Raw genomic sequence first — 13,245 nt, forward strand, 5'->3', positions numbered from 1 at the left:
AAAGTAGGGTCAAGATCAATACGTTATTTCTGCGTCTTCGGTGTCATCCGATCCTGGATTGGGAGACAGGCACTAATTTAAATTCGTGCTGGAGCTTGGTGATGCTACCATTAATTCCTGATAAGAAAAGACCGTTGTACTGCTTTCCTTAATCTTTGACTGATGCTTCTGCACAATCGATATCCTTTCTTTCTCTATTTCCCTTTTTCTTTGCTTTTTTTTCCACTTGAAGATTGATCGTTCAGAGTTGTGAGCTGTTTAAGATCACTCCTCACGCCTCATTATTGTCGCAATTAGGATGTCTTCTGGGAATAAAATGGGTGTAAATAGGCTCCTGGGAGTAAAGGGGGAGCTGAGGGCTTAAAATCTACTGACCCCCCCTCATGATGTCCTCATCTAGTCCAGGATGTTCAGCGAAGCAGTTTTTGACGACAATTTATTGTGGTCAAGGGGTAAGAAAGCGCTTCAAACAAGTGGATTAAGTGAGAGAGAGCGAATGAGGGGGGGATGTTTGTAAGTACGCGTGTGTGTAAGAGTGAGAGAGAGAGAGAGAGAGAGAGAGCGGGAGATCGAGAGAGAGAAAGCGATAGGACGGAGCGCGTGGGGGGTGTTTGAGTTGCCGCTGCTTGTGCCGGTGAAGAGGAAATAATCACAGTGTTGCTTCCTCATGAATTATTAAGAAGCCCCCCAGCCTCTTGAAGCTTGAGTCAAAATGCTGCATTTTCATCTGTGGCTTTGAAGCAAAGAGAAGCTTCGCTGTATGTTTTTTTTTATTATTATTTTTTTTTTGGTTCTCACAGCTGGTAAGCAGGACTCGTAAGCGTGCCGAACAAGTGTTCAGATGAGCAGTCCGAGCGCAGCACCAGGAGCATCAGTGCTGGAGAGCTGAAACTGAGAGACAGAGGCAGTTCTCTTCACAGCACACGACAGCAGCGGCCGCTCTCGCTCTCACTCTACATGCCTTTTTTTCTCTTCTTTTCTTTCTGGAGTTGAGGTCTTGTTCGTCAGAGCAACGGGAGTTAGTGGAAACTGGGGCTCCAAGCTGTTATCCAAACATCCCAAACGCAGACCTGGCTGCCCACATGCCGATCGAATTTGTTTGCAAAATCAAATTTGCAGAGGAGGATGAGAAGCAGAAAGGCAACCAGGATGGGGACAAGGAGAGCCTGATTGAGGAGAGCTGCAGCCCCCCAACCAAGGACTTGGCTGGCTTCGCCAGTGCCTCCTCGCTCCATGGGATTAACCACATTTTCGTGTCGGGCCGGCTGGGTGTCAGACAGACCCTCTGGGCTCTTGCGTTTCTGGTGTCCCTGGCTCTCTTTCTGTACCAGGCAGCAAAGTGTGCCATCTCCTACCTGGAGCATCCTCACGTCACGGCACTGAACGAGGAGGCCACCCCGGAGATGGTGTTCCCCGCCGTGACCATCTGCAACATCAACCGTTTCCGCTTTTCTGCTCTTACAGATGCCGACATCTACCACCTGGCCAACCTGACCGGCTTGCCCCCCAAAAACAAGGACGGCCACAAACCCACTGATTTGGAGTATCCGGCACCAGACATGCAGGACATCTTCAACCGGACGGGTCACCAGCTGGAAGAGATGCTGAAGAGCTGCAACTTCAGTGGGCAGAACTGCTCGGCTGAAGACTTTACTGTGGTAAGTTTGAAGAAAGTTTCTGTTCCGCAAACTTTTGTCTTGGAAAGTAAGTTTAGAGGTGAAGGGAATTGCTTTGATGTGGGCTGTTTATTAGTAGAATCAAGAACTTGATGGATGTGCAAAGAGCAATGAGTGTCTATGATTCTATATAGTTTGCTGGAATAGGGAGTTTATTTGCACTTTAGGACTGAATGTTCTGTTCTCAGTTAAAAACCGAGGAGTCTGCAGGTGTTGCAAACAAATTCAATTCATCATTACAAGAGAAAACAATTTCTTTCATCAGTGTAGTGGATAGATACACATTTGTTTTTCTCTGCTTTTCCTTGTAGTGACAATTCATTTGGACAAAGTCATTTTAAATAGGGTGCAGACCAGGTTTGCTACACTCATTGTGTTCACAGGAGAGGTCCTGTTTCCCTATACTCATGATTTCCTGTAATGTACCAGAAACAGCAGGGGGTTCAGCTGTTCTCCTCAAAGGAGTAGAGCAGGGCACATTTTTATATTTACTTTTCTGCTTTTTGATAGTGCCAGTAGTGTCAGCTGCTGAAAGAGTGCATGGCAACAGTATTGCTTTGTAAAAAACAATCTCTCTTGCTCACTTTTCACCTCTTTTAATTTAGGAGTTTTGTCAGTGTTGCATATCAATCTTGTCATTGTCGGAATTAATATTTTAAGTCTGAAATCATACATGAATTTTGCATTAGCTAAATTGGTTAAAACAAATAAAACTAATTCCATAATCTGCCCAAGTCAGCTCCGGAAGGTTTTATATGTGTCCATCATGCCAAGTTTATTGAACTTATAAGCTACTGCTGGATGAATGGGTATTGGTTTGGTAACAGCAAAGAGCATTTGTCAAGTCTGAACAGGAGGTGTTGGACATATGTAGCTTTACCTTCCCTAGGCGGAAGTTCTCGTTCTATCCTGACGATAACATGGACTGACCCTTTGATGTGTAGTAGAGCTTTTGTCTTCTCCTCTACCCAAGGGTTCAATCTTACGTAGATACATACAGTATTTTTGATCCTATCTTCCATTCGCATGGTTCAAGAAATTAGATGTGACGGCTGAGACTTTCTCAGCTTCTCTCTACCACTGTTACTTTCTTTCACCTCTTCAGTCTCTCTCCCCGTTGGCCACGGCAGGGAAAATGCCACGCTTCTGCGAAAAGATAAAAGCAAAGCTGAGAACAGAAAAGTGGTAAAAGATGTGACAGGTAAATGTGAAGTGTCGTTCGTTGTTTGCGCTTGCTGTTTGTTTGAAGAGTTCAAGTGGAACCAGTTATCTGCATCGCACATTAAAAGACAATTTACTCACCTTCATGTTGTTCCAAATGTGCCTTCATTCTATCCAATTGGAGAAAGTCTGAAAAATTTATTTCAAGGCAGTAACATTAAATTGGGAGAGGAGCTTTCAAGGTTCAAAGAGACTGAAAAAGCATCATGAAAGTGTCACAAAAGTAGTGACTTATGCATTTATACATGTGAGCCTTCTGGAGCCACATAATAGCATGAGATGAATGAGCAAACTAATATTGAAGTTTTTACTGAATGAGAATCATCTGCCCTTGGTTTCACCGACATATTCTTGGGAGCAAATTAGAGATGTTTTCTTTTCGGCTTAGTCCCTTTATTAATCTGGGGTCGGTACAGCACCAACTTTTCCAGCATATGTTTTACGCAGCGGATGCCCTTCCAGCTGCAACCCATCACTGGGAAACATACATACACACTCATTCAAACACATACACTACGGACAATTTCAGCTTACCCAATTCACCTGTACCACATGTTTTTTTTGGACTTGTGGGGGAAACCAGAAAACCCGGACAGAAAATACAAGCTCCACACAGAAATGCCAACTGACCCAGCCAGGGCTCGAACCAGTGACCTTCTTGCTGTGAGGTATTTGTGCTCCCCACTGCACCACTGTGCTGCTCTACTTTCATTATGCACTAGTGATTAGCACTACTTTTTATGATCCTTTAATTTGCTTTGGCATCATTTTTTGTAGCTTGAAATCATCAGTTCCTGTTCAGCATCTTCACTTTTCACTGCAAATATAAAGTCAAGAAAGTTTGGAACAGTGTAAAGAAATAATAACAAAGACTTCTCTTTTTTATAAGTATTAGTTTTAGATGAAAAGATGGGCTATCCCATGTCGGGCACAGGCCTCTCGCGAGCCCCAGAAAGACTCCTATATGAATTAATCTGCTTGGAAAGTTCCCTGCTCCGCCGTTCTCTCCCATCAGCCCTGTGATCTGTGTCTGAGAGGCTGTCAGTTAGATTAGTTACAGGCATCTTGCTGTCTCCACGCATGACGAGACACTTCCTCCATCCCACGGGCTGTGCAAGCCGGGCAGAAAAACAAGGAGCGATTTTGAGAAGCATCTCTTTAGCCTTTCCAGTGTGACTAGATTGCAGATGTAAGAGCAAAAGGGATCGCCGCGACTATCCCGGAAGCCTTGTATTATCAGCAGACAGACTGATATTTTTAGCATGAAGTGTGAGAGATGACCTTAACTGAGCTGGCTGGCCTCTGGGTGCGTGCGGATCACTAGCCTGAGGAAAAGAGCACACGGCGTGATCATGTCTCAGCCATTCCAGATGCTGTGTTTATTTAATGACTGCATCAGCAGGGAAGTGGTATATTTTCAATATCAATCACATCCCTGGCATTTAGCCCTACTACTTGGTTTCAGCAACTGCACTTGTAATATGAACTGTGCATTTATCATTCCCATGCGCCATGTCCTATTGCTCTTCTCGTTCAGAAACAAACCAGCAATAATTATAACACCAAAAGAGATGAGGTACTTTACAGTTTTTGCATTGTAGATCATCAAACTGGTTTATAATCAAGCAAAAAGGAAGAAAAAAAAAGAAAAAAAAAAACGTCCATATCCATTTCATGTTCCTAAGCACAAATGTTTAATTTATGGTCTTTGAGTTATGCTGATGTTATTAAAAATAACATTTCCATTTCGCCTCATAGAGGTAAATGAATTATGTAACTGCAGTCAGTTTAATGTAGCATTTTGTCTCACTTGTGGATACGAGAATATCCTCTTTCTAGAAAGCACTAGACATGCATGGCATGTATTTAAAATTGAACGAACAGCAGCATCGGTCTGAAGTGTTCATGAAATTTGTATTTATTCAAATGAACTACTTACATTGTAAGAGGTTAAAAGAGGTCCCAATCATGTTTGAAGGTAGGACTGCACAATTAGTCACAATCTTGATCACAATTTTAACTGCTTTCTTTTAAAAATAGTCATCTAATGTACAGTCGCAGGACAGTTTATTAGGTATACCTGTCCAACTGCTTGTTAATGCAAATTTTTAACTCAATGCATTTAGGCATGTAGACATGGCCAAGAAGAATCCCTGTAGTTCAAATCAAGCATCAGAATGGGAAAGAAAGGTGATTTAAGTGACTTTGAATGTGACATGGTCTTTGGTGCCAGACCGGCTGGTCTGAGTATTTCAGAAACTGCTGATCTACTGGGATTTTCATGCACAACCATCTCTAGGGATTACAGAGAATGGTAAAAAAAGAAAAAAAAAATGTAGTCAGTGGCAGTTCTGTGGGTGAAAATGCCTTGTTGATTTCCAGAGGTCAAAGGAGAATGACCAGACTGGTTTGAGCTGATAAAAAGGCATCAGTAACTCAAATAACCACTCGTTACAACCGTGGTATGTAGAGCAAAATTACAAGAAATTACAGAAATTTTCTTGAATTAAATTGTCTGGTAAATTCCTGTAATTTAACGGATGTTATTTTACATTCTTTCCAGCATTCCTGCTGCCTGAAAAAAAGTATAATAATAAAAAAAAAACTTATAATACCATTTTTTTTTTTACAGTGTACTTGTACATCAAGGTAGCATTTAGATAAAACAGAACACTTGCGAAAATACTCGATACAGAGGAAAATAACATAATGCACTGCCAGCTATCGTTTTGGAGGTGTTATTGTAGAGCGACACAAACAAGCATAAGTATAAATGCACAAGTCATGCGCTGTGGATTATGACGATCTCTCGATGCAGAAGTATAAACTAGCCTTCATTAATGTCTACACCTACCACTTACAGTTATGTAACAACAATAATTATTCATGTACAGCCCCACAAAAAATATACTATATTAATGTGCACATGCTAAGTGGCCACAGCTGTAAACATTGTTACCTTAACCCAACCTACTTGATGCATAAGACCCTCTGAGGTCTCCTGGCTGCAGCAATATACTGTATACCTGGAGTCGGCCTACAGTTTTATTCAGTCTTCCGTACCTGGAAACTATGCTCTCTCTATCTCTCTCTCTCTCTATCCCCCCCCCCTCTCTCTCTCTCTCTCTCTCTCTTTCTCTCTCTCTTTCTATCGACTGCAAAAATTGCTGATGATCAGAATACATAAACATGTATATGTTGAAGCTTAGCAATCTCCACTGTGATATTCAGCTCAAATGAAAGTGTCAAAGAGCCGTGTGTTCCTCACAAAGCTATATACTGTAGCTATATCTGCAAGCAAACCTACTCAGTGACAAACTGTAATACATTCCACCATAAATCCCAACCCTACTGCTTTAGCAACCCCTGTACAATACAAGGTGTTTTGGTCACACTTTACAGTTTGGGTTTAGTAATATGCAGTAATTCATGTTTAACTAATGCATAGATAATCTGGGCGAATGACTCATGAAGAACTAATAATATAATTACCCCATAAATGACTCATAAAAGTCCATTAATTAATACATTAATTGCTATGCATTATGTATTTATTTAGCATATGCGTATAATACTAAGTATTGTGTAAATGAAGGTTTTAATTAGTGCAATGGGTCAAAGCTGTGCTTTTACTCTTCATGCTGTCTACTTTAATGATTAGCTAATGATTTGCAAAGATATTATGTTATGACTTGTCGAGGGACATGATGGCATTTAATTAATGGCAATTCATAGTATACTTACTGTAGTTATAGATATATTCTTTATCAGCTGCTGATAAGAGTAATTATACATAAAGGATTTATTTATTTTTTAAGAAAAAAAAATATAGAAAATAAATTGTGTTATGATTTAAGCATTTTTTGTATGAAAATATGTACAAAATATGAAAAAAAAAATTACTGAACAGGGGCATGCTAATATAAAAAAAGTCAGCGGGTTTCCAATTCATAAGTGTAAAATATTGAAAAAAGATAAATTAGGAAGCGTAAAAATGCATTTAAAGGGGGGGGGGGGGGTCCACCTAGATATCATATTTTAAACTTTAGTTAATGTGTAATGTAGCTGTGTGAACATAAACAACATCTCTGAATGTAAGATACTTAAAGTTCAATGCAAAGGGAGACAATGGTTTTTACAGAGTTAGCAAAGCCTACAGCGAAAGGACTCAACACAAAAACAGAAGTGCTTACAGTTTAATTTAATTATGTTCCAGACATTTATAAAATATAAATCATCACCTTAGAATTATAAGGTTCTATTTGCGTTCTGAATGATTGTGAGATATTGAGCTTCAATTTTTTTCCATTCCATAGCAAACAGTATGTAACAGTTGTTGTAGTTGTTTTTTTTAAAGTATTAAAACAACCTATAAAAAACATCCCATAATAAAAATAAGTAGTCATTTAATAACAATGTCAATAACTAAATTTTGACGAAAACTTTAGATAGAACCTTATAATTCTAAGGAGAGGATATAGCTAGCATTTGACAAAGGACAGCTTCCAGAAACTCTCCCTGTTCAGTGCTGGATTCGGCTAAAAACTCCTCCAACCGACGAAGCTGTGGATTGTGAGCCACAACTTGTAAGTATTTTCATTTGTTAAAATTGATCAACTACATGCACAGTATCTAGGGTTAATGCTATGTTGTTTGTTGCTAGGACGTAAACAAGGAGGTAAACCACGGAAAATGCTGTTTGACGCAGCTAAGTTTTACTATAATTCATATTTATTAGTGAAACCGCAGTAAACATCCACAACCTTCAGCTGCTCTGACGACTGTTTACAGAGTGCAAAAGCATGCACTTGTAGGGGCGTGATGGGGTGATGTGGAGCCAATACACAAATCAATTTATTATGTTAGCTGACTAATCAGAGCCTCTTGAGGGCGGATCTTTTAAAGGTTGTTTTCATGTTAGCTGACTAGCTGTATATAATCAAATTAAGATATGTGAAAAAAATTACATGATTTTCTACAAGTAAAGCAAGAGCATATGTTTCTTTGTATCTAATAACCACAACTAAGCCTTAAACATACACTGTGGACCACCTCTTTAAGCTTTCGAGTAAAGCATTTTACATAGGGTATGGATTCTGTTTATGTAAACAGAGCATGACACTACAGCAAATAGGCTGAACCTTTTTAGATGAAATTAACTTAATTTGTGCTTCCATAAAAGTGTTTAATTCAGTTTGAACATAACAATACATTTGGAAACAGAGTTTTAAGGAATAACTTTAATTCAATTTGATAAAAAATTTTAGGCCTTGTTGTTAAAACATCTAGAATCATATTGGAATATACCAAATGTCCCAGCAAGGGGGTTTGACATCAGCTTAATTACTAAATGCTGCTTAATAATTGAATAAAACATTAAAACAAAAAAATAAATATATAGTCCAAATATTTCAGTGAATTACTTTTACAGTTCAAGGTTTAGAAAACATCTTTAGTTCAGCATGAAAACAAGTCTTTGTAAACTGCTCATCATGATAGAAAAACATTGAGTGTGTGTGCGCGTGTTTGCAGCATTATTTGTTTTCTGTTCCCCTCGACATGGGGTATAATTAAAACACTCAGCTGTTATTGACTCACGGTAATTGCTCACAATAGATATCATAATAAGATGTTTAGACAATTGAATATAAATAGCTGTGCTTTAGTTTGCCTTTCCACCTAACTGTCAGCTCGCGGTGCTGAAGGGGATTGTGAGTGTTTTAGTGAGTCCAGCACGTCCGTGGAGGTCTTTGCTTCTTTTAACCTGCTCCACCAGTGTGTGTGTTTGCTTTCCTGCTTGCTCTGTTTGCGGATGCATTTTCCGATTTGGTTTTAAACAAGGACAGATCCCTTGTGCATATATTCCTACAGATAACCGAGTGACACTGACCCAGATTGATCTAAAGTCCAGGCTGAGGACAGACCAGACATTATTTAGAAGGCCACTGTTAGCATTTCCTATGTCCTTTTTGAACTGAGGCACACACTTTATTATATTAAAAGGCATAGCTCACATAAAACTTTAAACTCTGTGATCATTTACTGTCCACTTCTTCGAAACTAGTGTTGTTTAATGATTAATCGCGACTAATCACATAAAAAAAGTTTGTAATTACATTATAGCATACATGTGCTCTATGTATGTATGTGTGTATATATGTTTGTATGCAATAATGCACACATACACTATATATATATATATATATATATATATATATATATATATATATATATATATATATATATATATATATATACACACTTTAGTATATTAGTTCTGAGCAAAGATTTAATCGCGATAACCGCTTCCAAAATAAAATGTGTGTAGCGTGTAAGTTCGAACATCATGCCATGGAACAGCTTAGAACCCTATTGTCCAATTACATTTGGACCCTTAACAAGTGGGAAGCACATATGCAAACTGTTTTAAGTCTTACACCTTCACCTGATTTGGATGTAAATACCCTTAAATGAAACCTGATAGTCTGCAGTTAAAGCGCATCTTCAAATACATTGTCTTGGTGTATAGAGCCAAAAATGTTACAATTGTGTCAATGTCCAAATATTTTTGGACCTAACTGTATGTATATATATATATATATATATATATATATATATATATATATATATATATATATATATATATATATATATATATATATATATATATATATATATATATATATATATATAAACAGGGGTGTCCAAACTCAATGTCCTACAACGTTTACAACCCCAATCAGGCACACCTGGGCTAGCTAATCTACAGTAGCTCTTACTAGGCTTTCTATAAACATCATTGCAGGTGTGTTGAGGCAAGTTGAACTTAAAATCTGCAGGACACCTATAATGTAAATCCCTGATGTAGACTGACACATGCATGCATATTTTTTAGAAAATATTTATATTTAGATTTTAAATATATATATATATATATATATATATATATATATATATATATATATATATATATATATATATATATATATATATATATATATATATATAAAAAAAAAAAAAAAAAAAAAAAAAAAATATATATATATATATATATATATATATATATATATATATATATATATATATATATATATACATACATATATATATATATATATATATATATATATATATATATATATATATATATATATATATATATATATATATATATATATATATATATATATATATATATATATATTTCGGGGATGACAGGTTTCTTGTCTAGTGTGTTTTATAGCATTTCTGCTTTATTATGGAGTACATTTTTAGCAAAAGTTGTCTTTTTTTTCCTGTGGTTGGTGCTGTTAGCACATATGCTTCAGACCAAGAAGTCAAGATTTTAACTGGTTAACATGTGCTGGTTAGATGCCACAACTACCCTCCACCATCTGGAAGCAAAAAGCATTTTCATTTATTTAATTTAGTATTTTTTTTCAAGAGTCTCTAATGTCTTCAGATGCTGGATTTACATTAGTTAGCTCTATACAGTATAACAAATAGCATTTATTGTGTCGGTTTTCATTCTATTTAAATACTTATAATTTATACTGCAAAGGTGTGCTTCCAAAAAAAAAAAAAAAAAAAAAACTAAATGATAGGCACCACAATGATTTACCTACTTTAGTTAAACAGCATAATATATTTCTTATATATTAAGAAAAAAAATATATAGTCAAAAATAATAAAATTACCAGATAATGCCCTTGAGATTTAAAGATTGACCAACAGTTAGCCTTTTCCACTATTTATCTAAATTTTAAAGCATTTGTCCATATCAAAGAGTTATTAGTTTGTAATTACAAATAAATGGTGCTATGTATTTGTTTGCTTGTGGAAACATTTGCATTATGATAACAAAGCATAATAATAAACATAGACATTTTGCTTTAATACTGTGGAAATGAATAATAAAATATAATATACTAAAATATGATACAATATTGCAATTTTGGAATTCATATATTTGTTTTAGGATACTTTGAAAATGAATTTTATTTGAAATTGAATTCCTCTGTAACTGTAAATATAGACTGCATAGTTAATTTATAGTGTGTACTGAAGGGAAAATGTTATATTACATTAGCCATTTTTGGAGGGCTCCTAAAAGTGTGAAATATTTGTTGTCTTCCATATCTAGATTCTCGCTAATGAAGGGTTTAGCAGATTTCAAATAGTGTGCAGTCAATGCCAACCGTGCAAATGTCACTGAGATTAACAGCCATGTTCATGAAAACATTTGAAAGCAGATAAATAAAAATAAACAAGTAAATAAATTAATCTGCAAATGATGCTGGCAAGAAATAAGCATTTCCTTCCACCAAAATATTAAATATTTGTCATATATGCAACATGTACTTCAAAATATTGCAAACATGGACCATTGAAATTGAAAATATGTTCATATATCATGAAACATGTTACCAATATATCTACTATATATTTGTTCCAAAGGTTGAAGAAATTATGTAAATGGCTGTTTTTGATAGTTTTTTAATTACATGCTGTGTCATGTTTATTAGCCCTCATAAGAGATTACATAGAGAATATACATTTTCAAAGTATTTTCAAACATAATAGTTTTTTAACTAATTTCTAATAACTAATTTATTTTGTCTTTGCCATGATGACAGTACATAATATTTGGCTAGTTGTTTTGCAATATGCAATATCCATTGCGTAAAACATATGCTAGAATAGTTGGTGGACCCCTTATAAATAAGGACCTAAGCAGAAGAAAAATGAATAAATTTATATTTGTTCCAGTGGCTGAAGAAATACACGTAAATGGCCATTTTTGCTGGATTTTGAAATTTATGTTGCAAATATAACATACAGCTGAAGTCACATTTATTAGCCCTCCTGTGAAATATTTATTCTTTTAAAAATATTCCCCAAATGCTCTTTAACAGAGATAATACATTTAAAAATAATTTTAAACAATAGTTTTATTGACTAATTTCTAATAACTAATTTATTTTGTCGTTGTCACGATGACAGAATGTAATATTGTATTAGCTATTTTTGCAACATGCTAATATTCAGCTTAAAGTGCAGTTTAAATGCTTAATTGGGTTAACTAGGCAGGTCACTGGACAACAGGACATCTGGACAACTTGTATGTATCGCAGTGTATCAGATTTCTACATAGGTTGTTTTCTTAGAGACCATTGTTTTATACAGCTTTCACTAAAATTGTAGACTTTTTTTTCCCCAAAAATACATTAAGCTTTGGTTTCAACTCCAGCTCCCATCATGTCATGCTCTCAAAATGTCTACTTTACTAGGATATCAAAAAATAAATACTGTTCATGCTTTAAGCAAAAAAAGTGCTGTACTAGTAACAGTACAGTATCTGCAGAAGCAGCCAAAAGTTGTGGAGACTGAGCGTTGTCGTGTCTGCTTGAGGTACGAGACATGTGAGGGTTTTTGGCAGTAACAGGTGTTTCACATTGTGTTAGCGTGGTGCTGGCACTCGCGGCTCCTGAGGTAGGATGTCTTTCTCTCCGAGAGCTGTGTGAGTGACATCAGGTCCCCCTGCGGGCTCAACGTCTGGCTCTTCTCCGCGCGTTCCCCCTCTCTTCTCCTTCCTCCGTCTTCCTGACAGAAACACAGGACTGAGGGAGCGTGAAAGTGACCGTGCTCCTGCAGCTCTGTCCAAACAGCCCGTCAATTAGCCGCCCAGTTCCGCTGTCGCAGGTCTCCACAGATTATTGAACCGCTGAACTACCGATACATAAAAAGCCTCAGCCTTCAACAGTTTATCTCTCCTTCAGCACAGAGACGCAAAGCTACAAAAGCTGGAAGGCGAGACACTTTAGTCAAAAATACAGTGCTTTTCTTGTAAACACCAGTTTATTTTGATGTTTTGGGATTTTTTAAAGTGTTTTATTTCTGTCCATTGTAAAGAAAACATTTAGAATACTACCTAAAACAGTTTAAAAATGTATTTTTGTTTGCATATTTTAAGTGGTTGTATGGTTGTGCCTGTTTTCTTTAAATTATTTTCTTCTCTGCACTGAGCCACTCGAGCAACACTTACATACACTTATTAACTTCACAGTTTTATTCATAACTATAATCTGAGGGATTTTAAAGAGGTATATGTTCATACATAATTTGCCTGATTTATTAAATGCAACATGTTATTTTACAAATTTATTTATTTATGGTTGCTTGTGGTATTTGCATTAATATTCATGCAGTAGGCATGTTCTTTTATCTAAAATGACCTCCAGTGCATTTTAGGTACATATTTTATTTACTTATTCGTTCATTTTTCTGTTTTTGCTTTCACTGGGAATAAACCCAAAACCTTGGTATTACTTTTTGAGAATTTGAACCA

General features: G+C 36.2%; 1 protein-coding gene across 1 annotated transcript in view; it reads left to right on the forward strand.

Annotated features, from left to right (window-relative positions):
• Positions 1-847: 847 nt before the first annotated feature.
• The window catches only part of asic4a (acid sensing ion channel subunit family member 4a), a 189,232-nt gene continuing 176,834 nt past the window's right edge, over positions 848-13,245 (forward strand). The window contains 1 exon segment of the mRNA NM_214787.2: positions 848-1,658. Coding sequence (NP_999952.1) covers positions 1,083-1,658 — 576 coding nt within the window. The 5' untranslated portion in view covers positions 848-1,082.

This window comes from Danio rerio, chromosome 9 (genome assembly GCF_052040795.2).
Source record: "Danio rerio strain M-AB ecotype USA chromosome 9, GRCz13ab, whole genome shotgun sequence".
Lineage (NCBI taxonomy): Eukaryota > Metazoa > Chordata > Actinopteri > Cypriniformes > Danionidae > Danio > Danio rerio.